The 14,634-nt window shown below is 36.6% G+C and overlaps 1 protein-coding gene across 1 annotated transcript in view; it reads left to right on the top strand.

Moving 5' to 3' along the window:
• Nucleotides 1-14,634, top strand: part of LOC137405673 (cGMP-dependent 3',5'-cyclic phosphodiesterase-like) — a 93,084-nt gene that overhangs the window by 65,756 nt on the left and 12,694 nt on the right. Inside the window, exons 13-17 of the mRNA XM_068092012.1 lie at nucleotides 7,246-7,379; nucleotides 8,203-8,371; nucleotides 10,852-10,967; nucleotides 11,950-12,027; nucleotides 12,910-13,041. Of these exons, the coding sequence (XP_067948113.1) occupies nucleotides 7,246-7,379; nucleotides 8,203-8,371; nucleotides 10,852-10,967; nucleotides 11,950-12,027; nucleotides 12,910-13,041 (629 nt within the window). The remainder of the gene's footprint in view (nucleotides 1-7,245; nucleotides 7,380-8,202; nucleotides 8,372-10,851; nucleotides 10,968-11,949; nucleotides 12,028-12,909; nucleotides 13,042-14,634) is intronic.

Here is a 14,634-nt window from a genome sequence, read left to right as displayed (position 1 = left end):
TAGTCTGTCTTTCATGAAAGGTATATAAACTATTTAAAATTGCTCGTAGCTTGTTACAGGATGTTTAATAGGCTGAACGCTGAAAAAAATGCGTTCAAAAAAGCGTGATTTTATCACAAGCTGGCATTGTTATCGCGCTTTTTTAAGCTTATTTTTAAATATGCAATATTAAATAGCTTATCTACCTTTCAGAAAAGACTAAGATTGCTTTGAAAGCTGAATTTAGATAATAATGGGTTTTAAGACACTCATCTCTATCATTCTAAATCGGAATGAACATTCCCAATTTCCATTTTTAAAAAGCTAGCATACGTCACATATTCATGGGGGGAGCTTGTTGTGCCGATCGCGTTGTTTTCGAGACCGATATGAAAACGTTGTAAAAAGCCTTCATTACTCTGAAAGTTTGTAGACCAATCTTTATTTTGAGTACAAAATCTGAATCAGAGTGTCTGATCTACCTAGAAAAAACAACAAAAGTTGTACGTGGCAGTTATGGTTTAATTTTTGAACAGCATTGCTTCTCAGACCTCAATTTTCTCATGAATTGACATAGTAGCATTCTGAAGTGGCTCATGTTTCACACTGGTGCTAAATCATTCTCTTCCCTTGCTACTCTGCATGAACTTATGGTGCCAATTTTTTAAAGATGCTTTATATATATAATCTAAAAAACTATTTTCAGCTATTCTCTGTTAGCCAAAAAGAATGGTTATATGGGGCATGTTTATTTTCCAGCACTTTATCACTAAGTTTTCATGAAACTCAAACGATGCAAAAGCATATCAAATGACTATCAATGTGCGAGACCTTGACCTAGATACTTGACATTAATCATTTACTGTATATACTCATACGTTGAATTTCTAGAAGATGATTTTAAGGTAAAACTTTGGGGTCGACTTATACATGAATAGTGTTTATGGAAATGAAGCTGCTCAGTCGAACAAAATGTGAACATGAAAAGAAAACTCCTTTCTCATGCATGCAATATACATACCAGAGTATGAGACTTTAACAAACACTGATGATAATGGTGCTTTACCATATTGAGTAACATTTCTGCGTTAATGTTCACAAAATTATCGATTTCAAATCAACAGTGAAAATACAGTAGATTTTACCAGTAAAGAGGCTTACGATGGCTCAATCATAACATGGTAACCACCATTGTTGCGCTGTACTGCGACCTGCCTGTTTATTGGTTTGCTTATCATTTGCACAATATTTTCGAGGTAGATCTAGGGGCGATTTTCTATTGCAAACTCTTGAGTGCAATAGAAAATCGCCCTAGACCGCCACATCTGTGCATTTGCAATGCAGGAATTGCCTTACCATGCCCTTTCAGGCATTCATTGACATTACACTGGTCCTTGTTACGTCGTAACTCTGCTTGCCACGCACCGGATTGCTTCTTTTTTTGTTTACCAGCCATGGAGTAACAAACATGATTTAAGACAAGTAGCGCTAAACCCGTGTTTAGTGTGCAGTCATTGCACAAATAATGTTTTAAGTGTGTCAACTCAAACCCTGTTTAAAACATACTGAAAAATTCTATAGTATCGAGAAAAAAACCACTTTAGACTGAAAATTGTTTTTTATTTCAGTATTGTAAAGTTTTATTCAAATTTGATGTAATTTGTGCAGAATATTCTAGAATAGCGGAGCCAACTTATCCATGAATGATACCTATAATAATGCAATTTTATTGCTCTTAAAATGCCTGTCGGCTTATTCATGACAACAGATATACATGATTATATACAATATACTATACTCGGTAAATTTGTTGCTCACCATGATATCATGGTTGTCCTATTAAACTAAATGTTGAGTTCTAACAGAAAGACAGAAATTGGAATTGCCAGTTTGTGTGTAACATCATGAAAGTAGTTCAGAAAAAATGGATTGCTCTGGCAAAAAAGTTCTATATTTTTTTTATAAATATGAATATTTGTGTCATTCTTGATATTAATTTTCTATGGTATGAAGTTTTAGTTGAAGCTGCCCTATTTTGATTTCTTATGATATACCAAAATTTCTTTTGTTGGAGCACTCGCGTGAATTTATCGATAATAGTCAACTATAGCACCGCAATCTGTACTATGAACCTACATGTATGTTATATAATCAACTGCTCCTATGACCATTTTGTGTAACATGAAATGAAGTAACATTCAGAGGTAAACGTGCCTTATAGTACGAATGCGACTGTTGGAAAAGGAAGTTAATTTCTTAATCGGTTTTAGAAAACTGATCAGGTAATAGATATTCCTATGAAACTTAAAAAAAGGACTCTAAAGGTTGCCTCAATTTTTTTTACTCAATATTTTTATAACTGTAAATCAATAGAATTCCGTAAAACTGCTAGAACAAGAATGAGATTTGAATGCAAAAACAAAATGAAGTATTAGTTACCACGAAAGACATTCTACACTCTATTACTCTATTCTACAGTTCTATTACTCTATTCTACAGTTCTATTGCAGAATCATCTTGAAGGAAACAAAAAATTCATTTGATCTAGATGACAAGTCATCTGTCTTTAAAAAATTAACACTTTGTTATAATATAGCTAATATTTAGTTTTATGAAATGCCCAAGGTATTTTTAAAACAAGACAATCGCATTTTAGCAGACAACTTCGATTTTTCTGTGTTCCTGTCAGAAATTGGTAGACTTTTTAGATCAACCCATGATACTGGAATGTATTGTTGATACGCAGTTAATTTAAATGCTGAATAGATCTAGGCTAGACTATTCAATACAATGTTATACTGCACATTGACATGAAGCTCATCAGATAGAATTCACACTGGTCATTTCTGTTCACTTTGCATCCTTAATTTTCTTTAGGCTCTACCTTCTCTTCAATTATCAAAGATCACTACCAACGATTGTCAGATCTCACTTTTCTTCATGACACTCCCTCATCTTTCTATGCTACCCGTAGCTACGGTCACTACAAAAATGTCTTCATACCTCCTTTTGATATCCAGCGGCTGTTATCATTAGATGACAGACTCATTGTCATCGGTCCTAGTTCAACTCGCCACAAGCTTAGCCCAGAATTAGAACTCGGTTATGATCTGATTGTCGGCAGTTCTAGGGATACGTGTGTCTCGAGTGTGTTAGATGTGTGCAATTTTAGCCATTCAAATCTAGCCGATTTGGATGACACCGAAATTTTGTCTATAAATTTAAACCGCGATAAAGGAAATTTAGGAGATATATCAGAAGAAGCTGAAACGTTCTTGCAAAGTTCCCTTCAAGAGACTGCAGGCGCTGTGAATATGGTTGAGCGGAGGCTGTTAGGTCTGTCTTTATTATCCCATGTGTCACACAGCCGTTTGGGGACATTCATTGAGGAGGGTAATATAACAGAAAGTGACAAAGATATGAATAACAATGCAGATCGGGATAATTCTCAGCAAGATATTTCTGAAAAGTCAAAATTACCTTCCTCGAGAATTCCCGAGCCTCAAGAGCAAAGTTCATCTCACGATATTGTTCGTCAAATTTTGGAAACTAGTGGAGTTTCGAATCACCATTCACGCCAGTGTTCCGCTCCTGCCATGAAGATACTGCCATCTCATACTGGTTTAAATAAATTAGGGGAGTCGGTAAGACGTCACAGCACTGCTTTTCGCCGAGCTGGTGGTAAATTTAGTGTTCTCAACACGACCCCACTACCTAGTTTTAACAAGGCTACAAGTTTGGACAATTCTGCTTCATCTGCAAAGAAGGATAGGAAAACCTCTAAATTGGCAAAGTATTCTCTACTGGGTTTGACAGAAAGAATGGATGATACAGCGAAAGATGAACACAGTCAAAGTATGGTCAAGCTCTCCTCTCCATCAAAGTCGAATGAAGATTTTTCTGATGATAATGTTGCTAAACCTCAAACCGCCCAATCTTGTGACGTAATATTTAAGCAGGTGGCTCAAAATGATATCAGCAAAGTACAAGCGGTGATAAACCAAATGTCAGACAGCGCTCTATATACAGACTCCCATGCACATTCATCGAGTCATATGCTTGCCTCCAGATCGAGTAAAACATCAAGTGATGTGAGCTCAATACTTACCAAAAATGAGTCGGAGGAAAGTGTGGATTTGGAATCTTTTCAAGCTGCTTTGAAGAAGGACTTCATCATACCTGGTAAAACTATGTTAGATCGCGAGAAAACCATGTTTCATTCAATACTAGAGTATAAACGGCGATCGGTTTTGGATGAAAACACAGCGGCTGAGAAGTTGGAGCCACTGAGCAGTGAAGGAAAAGGTTTGCAAGATAGTTTAGAAACTGATGCTCGTAAACATCTTAAGCCACCAAGACGTATGTCATTGGAATTCAAACCTGTAGAATTAGAATCAAAATCTCCCTATAAGCGGCCCAGTGTGGCGTCTAGTAAAGACCCTGAAAAGCGACCTCATGCCATGTCTCATGATTTTCTGCCTTCCAATTATGTGCATAATGGCAAGGCCTATAAATATGGCTCAAATATGTCTATGACTGACCTGTCTATGGCAAACAAAAGCAATATTTATCTTGACAACTATGTAGGTCAGAGGCGTTCTGTTGTAAATGTTGACCCGAAGCTTAAAGATGCTAATGACCAAGTTTTTGCTTTTGCGGATCGGCTTGAGCGAGTAAGAAGTAGCCATGGACCATTCGTGGGGTTAGATAGCAAAATTGTAAGTATGACAGTTCTTGCTGCTGATGGAGTTGCTGGACCTTTGAAGCATCAAGGCTCAATTAGCCAACCAGTTCAGTGTCGAAATCCCAGCATCGCGTCCGGGACAAGTCACAAAAAGTCTTTCAAATCGGAAGATGTTATGTTTCCGATATTACATGATGTTGAAGCTTATCGTCGCAACACTGGAATTCAAACCTCTTTGTCGGATACTGCCAACGTGCTCATAATGGAAAGTAAATTAAATGATTTAAAGAACCCTGAAGATTTCCACATAAATCAACGGAAACTGAGCAACCAGCACAGTAACTATCACTTGCACATTCCAAAAAGATCCTCAAGTCAAACAGAACAGTTTCTAACAAGTTTGAAGAAGAGATCATCGCCTTATTATAATCGTAGATTGAATCCGCTATCATTGTCGTCATCCCCTCCCACTGATAGCGGCACTCCTTCCCTGGCACCCGTGTCCAGAATATTGATCCCTTCAGTTACAGCGGCTACTAGCACTAGCTCACTTATTCAGAAAACAAATGCGGACTCGTGTTTGCCTCCAGATGATAGTGACATCATGACGCTTTTGCACTCCAATATGTCCACACCCTTATCAAGATCAGCTCAAGGCAGCAGAATGTACACAATGAAAGGGCGCTGGTGTGAAGTACAAGTCATCAATTTGGAAAATGGAGAGTCCCACCTGTATCCATGGCGTGAAATGACCTTGAAGCTGTGCAAATATGCTCCAGATACACATTGCTATCCTCCTGACATCGATAGTATGTTTTCATCTTTGTAGCATGTGCTTTCATAATTTGAGGTAGTGTAAGAGTAGCCAGTCCCTTCCATTATAGTACTCTACCTTGTTGAAATATTTATTGCATGCTGTCAAATCTATAGGCTTTTAATATGTTGCACGCATTGAAAAATAGTGCTAAAAGGTTGACGGAACACATTCAGGTTACAAGTTGGATGACTTATAGAAGAGCTGAGTAGAGGCATTATTTATCAACTCTCTTTAAATCATTTCATCTCATTTCATCAGGGATTTTCCACTGACTGATAATTTATATTTTCCGTTAGTTCCTATAATCTTCCTATCCTTAAACTCTCACAAACTTGATGGTTATGTCCTATTCACTCCCGCTAGTGTTTCGCTATGCTCTGGATTGTTCAGTATCGGTTAGCCTTGTATTAGTTATAGGTTGTGAAAAGATATTCACTGATGAACCTTAATAGACAGGAAGTCATACTGTTAAACTTAACAAATTTCAGTAGATTTCATCCGAAAGTATCATATTTTTCTGTCATTTTGCAACGTCTTTTGATGTTTGAAGTGTTTTACTGCCAGGATGCTTCAAGATCAAAATCAATAAAACTTGATCACCATTAAAATGTTCAGAAAGAAAATACGTGCAAACTGACGCCGCTAGTTGTTACCGTTGCGATAGTTTATATTGCCTATCTATTCTATTGGTCTCTTTGCAATTATAGACGTCATAATCGCACGTTCATGATTTTAACGTGATCACGATTTTGATCTGAACGTTTTAATCGTGATCAAGTTTGATCGGTTTTAATCTATAAACATCCTGGCAGTCGGATCAACTCAAACATCTAAAACAATCGCGAATGATGGAATAATAGTGGAATGATGGAAAAATATTTTCTGATATCTGCAAAAATGTTGTGCAAGTTCATCGTTGAGGATCAATCCTGTATTATACTGGTAGTATAAAGTTGTAGTCAGCGCTAGTAGCCGAGAGTAGTAGTTGAAGGTGATAGGAGTGAACAAGTAGAGGCAACACAAGTTGTGAACAACTGAGTTTTGTCATCAGTATTATCATTCACTATGTTTCCATGATGCGGTTAAACCATGAGTCTGCGCCGTCTGCACGATGAAAACGGGCAAAACTCACAATTTTGGCAAATTTTGTTACTAATTTTACATGCTTGTAAAAGATATAAACTGCCGCGCAAGCTATTCCATTTTAAGCATTTTCCACGCTTCAGTCATTCCTATTTCGATAAAGTACTGCTAAGCGAAACTGGCGTGCGCCGCTGTAATCTCTGATGTAGAATTCTTTATCGTTTTTAATAGAGCGCGTACATTAACCAGCGACATGGGAATGTCTATGAAAACGCTTATTGCACCGTAGCTCAATGTGCAGACGATTCCAAATCCACAACATTCCTATTTCAAAGCGTGCTGCTAAGTAAGACAAGAGTGCAACGGTATGATCTCTGGTATAGAATTCCTTATCCTTTTTAGCAAAGCGCTCGTATTAATCCGCAACACATGACTGTTCATTAAAGCTCCTATTCCACGGTAACTAAATGTGAGCACAATTCCGAACCCGTGTCATGGATAGTGTATGTGATACAAATATCATTTAGTTTGGCCTATAATAGACCGGTAAATATTAAGTAGGCTAACTGGGGGAAGTGGTTTCTAGATGAGTCAGTTGGTGGTTCCTTGACATCCAGTTAAAGGTCAATTACCAGTGTATAATAAGCTAGCAGGCAGCTAAAACACTTGTCATGTTATGCAGATGACTTGACTATCTTGCTGAAAGAGATCATGCAGGAGGCGCGAAGTCTGTGTCATGCGGAAAGATGTTCTGTATTTTTATTGGATGATAAGGAGCTGGTGGCTAAAGTCTTTGACGGCGACATCGCAACTGAGGTATCTCATAGAATATTTAATCAAATGTATGCGGTAACAGTTTTTGTTTGAATACGTACATGTTTAGATGTTTAGTTTGTTATTTAGTGTGAAGGAGACGAAAGTGTTTTCGCCATACACTTCTGTCCAGTGCACTAGTGCAATAAGAAATTATGAGACTTTCTCATTTTAAGAGACATTTGCTTATAGAGATGAGTTTCTGCTTTAATTTTGCTAGGAACCACAGCAAACCATATACCATGTGATGCAGAATTTTGTAGCAATTCATATGGAGTGGGTTTCCAATAGTCTGAAATTTGCAATTAATTTTTTTAATAAAAATGCGTATGCAACTGACCTTGAAAAAAATCTAAAAATAGGGCCTAATTGAGAGCTTATTGTATTCTCAACTAATCAATTTATTGATGCTATTGCAACATAATTTGAGCAACTTTTGTAATAATTGATGGCCCTGAGAAGGGCTATGGGGGTTTGTAAAGTGGTTGGATTACCATTAATACAATAATAACATGACGCCACTAATTCCATCATCTCCGCTATGAAATGCGACATAAAGGATTTTGCTAGAACATAAACAAAATTTCTGCAAACTTTGGTAATTAAATGTATTGACAAGGCTTTAGAAAGGTTGCCACGGGGAGAAAAGGTGTGAATTGTTGGTTGGTCTCATAACTTCTGACAGCACTGTACATGTTCATGGGAAGCTTATAGTCATACCTGTCAAACAAACTTTACCGTTCTTCGTAAAGATGATCAGTTTTGTATGTAAAGGATATTCCCCTGCATAGTTCTCTGCTAGATTAATATGATTAAGTATTTTCAGGAGGTGAGGATATCATCTACAGATGGTGTGGCTGGACACGTAGTTCAAACAGGTAAAACCCTCAACATCAAAGACGCCTATTCACACCCGCTGTTTTACCGAGGGGTCGATGAGTCGACGGGTTTCAGAACTCGCTGCATTCTTTGCTTTCCCATCAAGGATGAAAAAGGCTGGTAGTTCAATTCATTCTATTTCAACTACACATGTTTTTGAGTAATTGCATTTAAATATATATATAATCTAGTATGTATCGTATGTCTCTGCGTATAAGCTGATTCTAGAACGTACAAAAAAGATTACCAAACTAATGAATTCCGCGTATACCTCTGTAACTTTTTTGAAAGCAAACAAATGACATACTAACTTAATTTTAACAACTAACCATGCTAAGCATGGGGCTCATAGCCTTTCATTTACGGTTTGTTTTGAACAGTAGCGATGGTTTGCTTGATGAAATGCCGCGTGTGAAAACTTATAAAAAAAATGCAATGGATCCGGTGCATTTAGCCTTGTTTTGTCTAGTTTTTGTTCTCATTGTTAGAGCATGCACACCATAGACTTATTAACTATATATATATATATATTTCTCATTGTTAGAGCATGCACACCATAGACTTATTAACTATACATATATATATTTCTCATTGTTAGAGCATGCACACCATAGACTTATTAACTATACATATATATATATTTCTCAAAGTTTGTCTGTGTGTTTGTCCAGCTATAGCTTTTTAAATCTTGGAATAAAGAATCCATATCGCAGGAAATTTGATCTCAAACCCTCCTGTTCACCAGTCCATTTCCTTACCAATTAAGCCACAGGAGCTTGATATATTCATTAGGCGATATTTGTCATTATATGGGAGCAAATACGCTACTGCTCTCCGTTACGACACAATGTGGTGGCGCAATTTCATGGAGAGCGGTAGCGTAATTTTATGTGTGCTCAACTGTGAGAGCAAGTAGTGAGCTCTTATTAGTAAGCTTACACGAATTTTCCATTCGCAATGTGCCAGGCTAATAGCAAGTGGCAGACGACTACATTACCTCTCATTGTTTATAAGCTGATTTTTAACACCCGGGCAACGCTGGGCATCCAGCTAGTATACTTATATACTACTAGCTGTACTACTCGGCGTTGCCCGGGTAACGTATATTCTAAAGGAACCTATATTGCTATCTAAAGGAATATATATCGCTATCTAAAGGAGCATATATTGCTATCTGAAGGGATATAGATTGATAACTAAAGGAATATAGATTGCTAACTAAAGGAACATAGATTGCTAACTAAAGGAACATAGATTGCTAACTAAAGGAACATAGATTGCTAACTAAAGGAACATAGATTGCTAACTAAAGGAACATAGATTGCTAACTAAAGGAACATAGATTGCTATCTAAGGGAACATAGATTGCTATCTAAGGGAACATAGATTTCTATCTAAGGGAATATAGATTGCTATCTAAGGGAACATAGACTGCTATCTAAAGGAACATAGATGCTATCTAAAGGAACATAGATTGCTATACAAAGGAACATAGGTTACTATATAAAGGAAAATATATTGCTATGTAAAGGAACATAGATTGCTATATAAAGGAACATAGATTGCTATATAAAGGAACATAGATTGCTATATAAAGGAACATAGATTACTATATAAAGGAATATAGATTACTATCTAAAGGAATATAGATTACTATCTAAAGGAATTTAGATTACTATCTAAAAGAATATCGGTTACTATCTAAAGGAACATAGACTGCTATCTAAACGAATATAGATATGTTCTTAACTTTTTTGTAAGCTACTATACCACTACATGCTTGAGATAAATGATCTTCCTTCAGAGTTTTTATACTACCAAAACTTAAGTGGCGTTTACACCAGCTGATTTGCAAACCAAGTTTTTGTGACCGATCTCTGAATGATTTTATGGGAGTGATCAGCCAGATTTTTTCGTTGACACTAGGCCGAGTTCAGACCGAGAGTGGGCGATTTTGCCAATTTTTATTTGCAGGGTCAGATAACTTTACCCTGATATATTATGAGTCATGCTTTACAATTTGTTGACAGTTTTCTACGATGTTTTTTGTGGACGTCCTACCAAGTTTACTAGTTATTCTGCACTCCCATCTTATCACTAATAATGCAAAACTATAGAGAGGATGATCTTTTGCTAGCACAATATGCTTCAACTATTATAGCAACAGCATAATAATTGAAGCAGATGCTTCAATTACCATACCATTGCCATAATTCCGTTGAAAGCATCCGTCAGGGTGCTATCAATGGAATTATTACTCGAGATTGAAGCTATGACAAAAACATGCACTAAGGAGAAGACAAATATGGCGTTCACTTTAAATGACAATATGTGACTCGCTGTGGAAATGATTTCTTGGCTACTCAAATTGAACATCGGTCATCGATCGGGCACTGCCCGATGATACTTCTCTTTGGAAAACATTGGTTTTGAGCTCCTTTGCTCTGTTCACATGATGTCATTTCTGGTCAGTGGGTAGTCGGCCAGACCCTTGGCCAGTCCAGGGTCAATCGGCCAGAGAATCTGCCTGAAATTGACTGGTGTGAACGCAACTTTACCGCTAAGTATTCCAATAATCTTATGGTTGTTAATCTAGGTGTTATTATTGGAGCCGCCCAGCTGTGTAATAAGACGACGGGTCCGCACTTTGACTCTACAGACGAGGTTTTAGCCAGCGCTCTTTCTACCTACTGTTGCATTAGCTTAGTGAACGTGAGTTACTTGTAGTCATAATCTAGTTGTTACCAAACTGCTTTTGATGCGTGCTGTAATTTCGTGTGAGCAGTCTCTCAAAGATGAGTATGATATCTGCTTAGTTTGTAGCAAGCAGAGGCTGAGTGTGTTTTTAAGAGTCATTGTCACACAAACAATGTCTCTGTGATTTTGGCCGGACATGACTGAGTCTAGTGGCAAGAAAACCTCGACAACTGGAGACATGACCAGTTACGGAGAGCAACTTATGGTTGGATGTCATTCTTTTCACCACTGGCGACCTTTGTGGGAATTTAACCCCAGCGTGTTATTGGCAAGTCGGCATTCTAGACCAGGGGTTCCCAACCAGGAAGGAATTCCTCCCTAGGGGGGAATTTTGAATATACAAGAGGGAACAGAAAGGTGTCTGATTTGTTAAATTTTTAATTTATGTTCTGCAGTGCAGTGTGAGTTGGAGTTCCATCATTTAGCATTTTGGTTTTATCTATAACACTAGTTGTTGATAATGAGCTACTAGTCAAAACCCAGATATATTTGAACACATCCATCCAGATTTTGAATGGATAGTAAGTTAACCTAGTCATAACATACTTCACCGTCATGCCGAAGGTCAAGTATTATTGTGTGTTGTATGCGTGCTGTATAAAAATTAATAATACATGTATGTTGTTATATGTTTAGATATGTACAATAAAATGGGATTATAATTTGTATCAGTTGTTTTTAGTCATGTGAGTTAAAAGGGTGTGGGGAATCAAATTTAAGGCATAAGGGAGGAACTGAATGAAAAAGGTTGGGAACCCCTGTGATAGAGCATTAGGTCTCAGTAACTCTAACCTACCAATAAACCTCTTTCAAATTTTGCATTTTTTCTGATTTTGTTTTTTTTCTGTTTAAAGGCTGCTAAAAATGGTTCCAAAACTGTTTATTTTTAGTTGTTTTTATAGTTCATGCACTTCTATGAATATACGCTAACTTGCAGAGCCTCATGTACAAGGATGTGTTGGACGCCCACAATCGAGTGAAGTTAGCTAATGAGCTTATGGTCTTCCACATGCACGTAAGTCATACTTTTAAGGTATAAACACACCAGGCGATATTTAGAGCGATATCGCGCTGCGTGGCGCTAATCTGCGCTAGAATTCACCCAGCGTGCTCATCCAGAGCGATAACGCTAGACTTTCTCTGCACAACTTTATCGCTAGCGAGATGCATTTCGATTGGTTGGATTTTACCAGAATGCAATTTTATGGCGGGTAATTATTTCTTATCGATGTTCACCAACGTACAGCAGCGACAATTTGCTATTTTGTTAATATTGAAACATCTTCAGAACGAGCACTGAATTGTTCATAAATTTAATAATAGCACTCCCAGTCATGTGCACCATAACAAACAAAAATTACAAAAAATCCAAGTTGAAAACCAACATTTGGAGTCAATCGTTGCGCAGGTTGACCATCTTGAGAACAGTAAATATTTAATACATTAGGCCTAAATATAAAAAACCACTACAAAATAAAATATGTATAAAAATAGTGAAAAATATTACAGTTAAAAATGCAATAATCGTTTTTCGTATGTCTCCTTGTAGTGTAGGCAGTGTACAATCCGTGAAAGTGAGATAGGTTTAATAACAAATGCTTAAGTTGTTTACGTTGTCGCCTAGATGGCGCCATATTGACTGACCTAAATTTATTAACAACTCCGAAGAAACTAATGATACGGAATTTTATTGGCAGTTTGTGGGCGTGCCCATTATATCGCTTGCTAGTGAATCGCTCAAATGTGTTTATGCACACGCTAGCGATATCTCCGCCCTCCTCATGACGCTCGCGATAAAATCGCCTATTGTGTTCACACCTTTATGTAATCGCTTCGTGTATCTACGTGTGTGGATGTACGGTAGGCACACTTACAATCTGTTGGCATATGTCTGCAGGTGCCTCCTCAGGATGTCACAGACTTGATGTGTCAACCACTGGCTCCATTGACAAGCTTTGGGGACCATCTACATCTCCAAGACTTTCACAACTCACTGCCAAGAGCAGTCAGTTGTAACGATATGCCATTGGTATGTTCTTTCCGCTGAGTAACACATTGCCTAATCCATCACCCTCATTGTCTCGGTTTATCTCTCCTCTTCTTTTATGTTTTGCTAGACTCATACCTAGACATACAAGCTTAACACATTTCGGTACTGAGCTTGTATGTCAAAGTTTTGTATCTCAATGCAACATTTCCTATATAAATTAACTACATACAAATTAATCCATTCCCATACTATGAAAAAACACCTAAAAGCATGATATTACAATGAAAGTGTGTTTTAATTGTTTTAATATACTTCTATATACTTAGTAATTCTTTATATATAAACCTCAGTTTGTCATCGTCGTCTGTCATTATCTGTCTGTTCGATTATCTGTCTGTTCGATTATCTGTCTGTTCAGTTTTAGCTATTAAAATGAACAGCTTGCTTCTTGCTGAATTTGAACTCACGAAGATTGCAACCGCTAGCTTGTAAACCAATAATCTAACCACAAGTCCACAAAATTTTTACGATTCCATTGTTATTACTATACACTGTATACTCTTTTCTCGATTGCACATGCTAAATGATTTATTAATTGATACATTGCGCCCACGAGTTACAAGCCTTTGTTATAAAATATTTTTCGCCTAACTATGAAACATGATGCTTTTTCGTCCTCGCCATACTAGGGCGAATTTGTTTTTTGCCATACGATATCAACAACCAAACATTTTTGAAATGAAAATTTGTCGGTTGCTGTACTGATTACGATGGAGTAACAAAAATGTCGATATTGTATTTGCTGAAATACCTCCTACAATGCTGGAAATAGGTACACATTACTTGCTATCTCAGCTCAGCGTTATTTGGTATAGTAAAAAGGATTCGCAAACAAATAAGTGATAAAATTTTAGTTAAAGGTTACCAAAATACATACTAAAACTTTTTTTAAGTATGTGTTGAGTAAGTTAAATTCATTTAAGTTAGATTCAGGGTTTATGTTACACGTCTGTCTCGAAAGAAAGAGCTCCCTACGGTAGGTACTTCACGTAGTGTACTATAGTTATTATATAGTAGTATATTATAGTTAATAACTATAGTTATTAAGATTAACATATTGTTTTATTACTATTTTTAATGATGATTTTGATGATTTTTACCAGGAGGTGTTTGCATTAGATAATTACTATGGATTTTTATACCAGTCAATAATTTCCCCCCATAATGCCAACTGTGAAACGAATTAAAATCATATAATTGGATACCAAATAATTTTTTATGGTAATCGTAGCAGAACAGACTATATTTAACCATTATTTACTAATGATTTTACATTTGAACACCTTCACAGTTTGTTTTTTTTGTACTAATTTATTTCAACAAAGCACTTTTTTCATGATATGAAGTTTAAAAGTTAAAGTTGTTTTAAAACCTTTACAGTTGTTTTATTTTTTTTTCAAATCATTTGAACTGCACAAAAAACACTTTTTTCTTCATATGAAGTTTACAAGTTAGAATGGTAAATGTCGTATGTTATAGAAAAATTAATTTTTCCTTTAAAGACTATTTTTACTCGGCCAATGCTGAGCATTTAACTAGTACGCTCATAAAGTAGCAAATACTTATTTAGTG

Source organism: Watersipora subatra, chromosome 10, assembly GCF_963576615.1.
Source record: "Watersipora subatra chromosome 10, tzWatSuba1.1, whole genome shotgun sequence".
In the NCBI taxonomy this organism is placed as follows: Eukaryota; Metazoa; Bryozoa; class Gymnolaemata; order Cheilostomatida; family Watersiporidae; genus Watersipora; species Watersipora subatra.
Note: the sequence above shows the minus strand (reverse complement) of the source record. Positions and strands in the feature narration are given on the sequence as shown.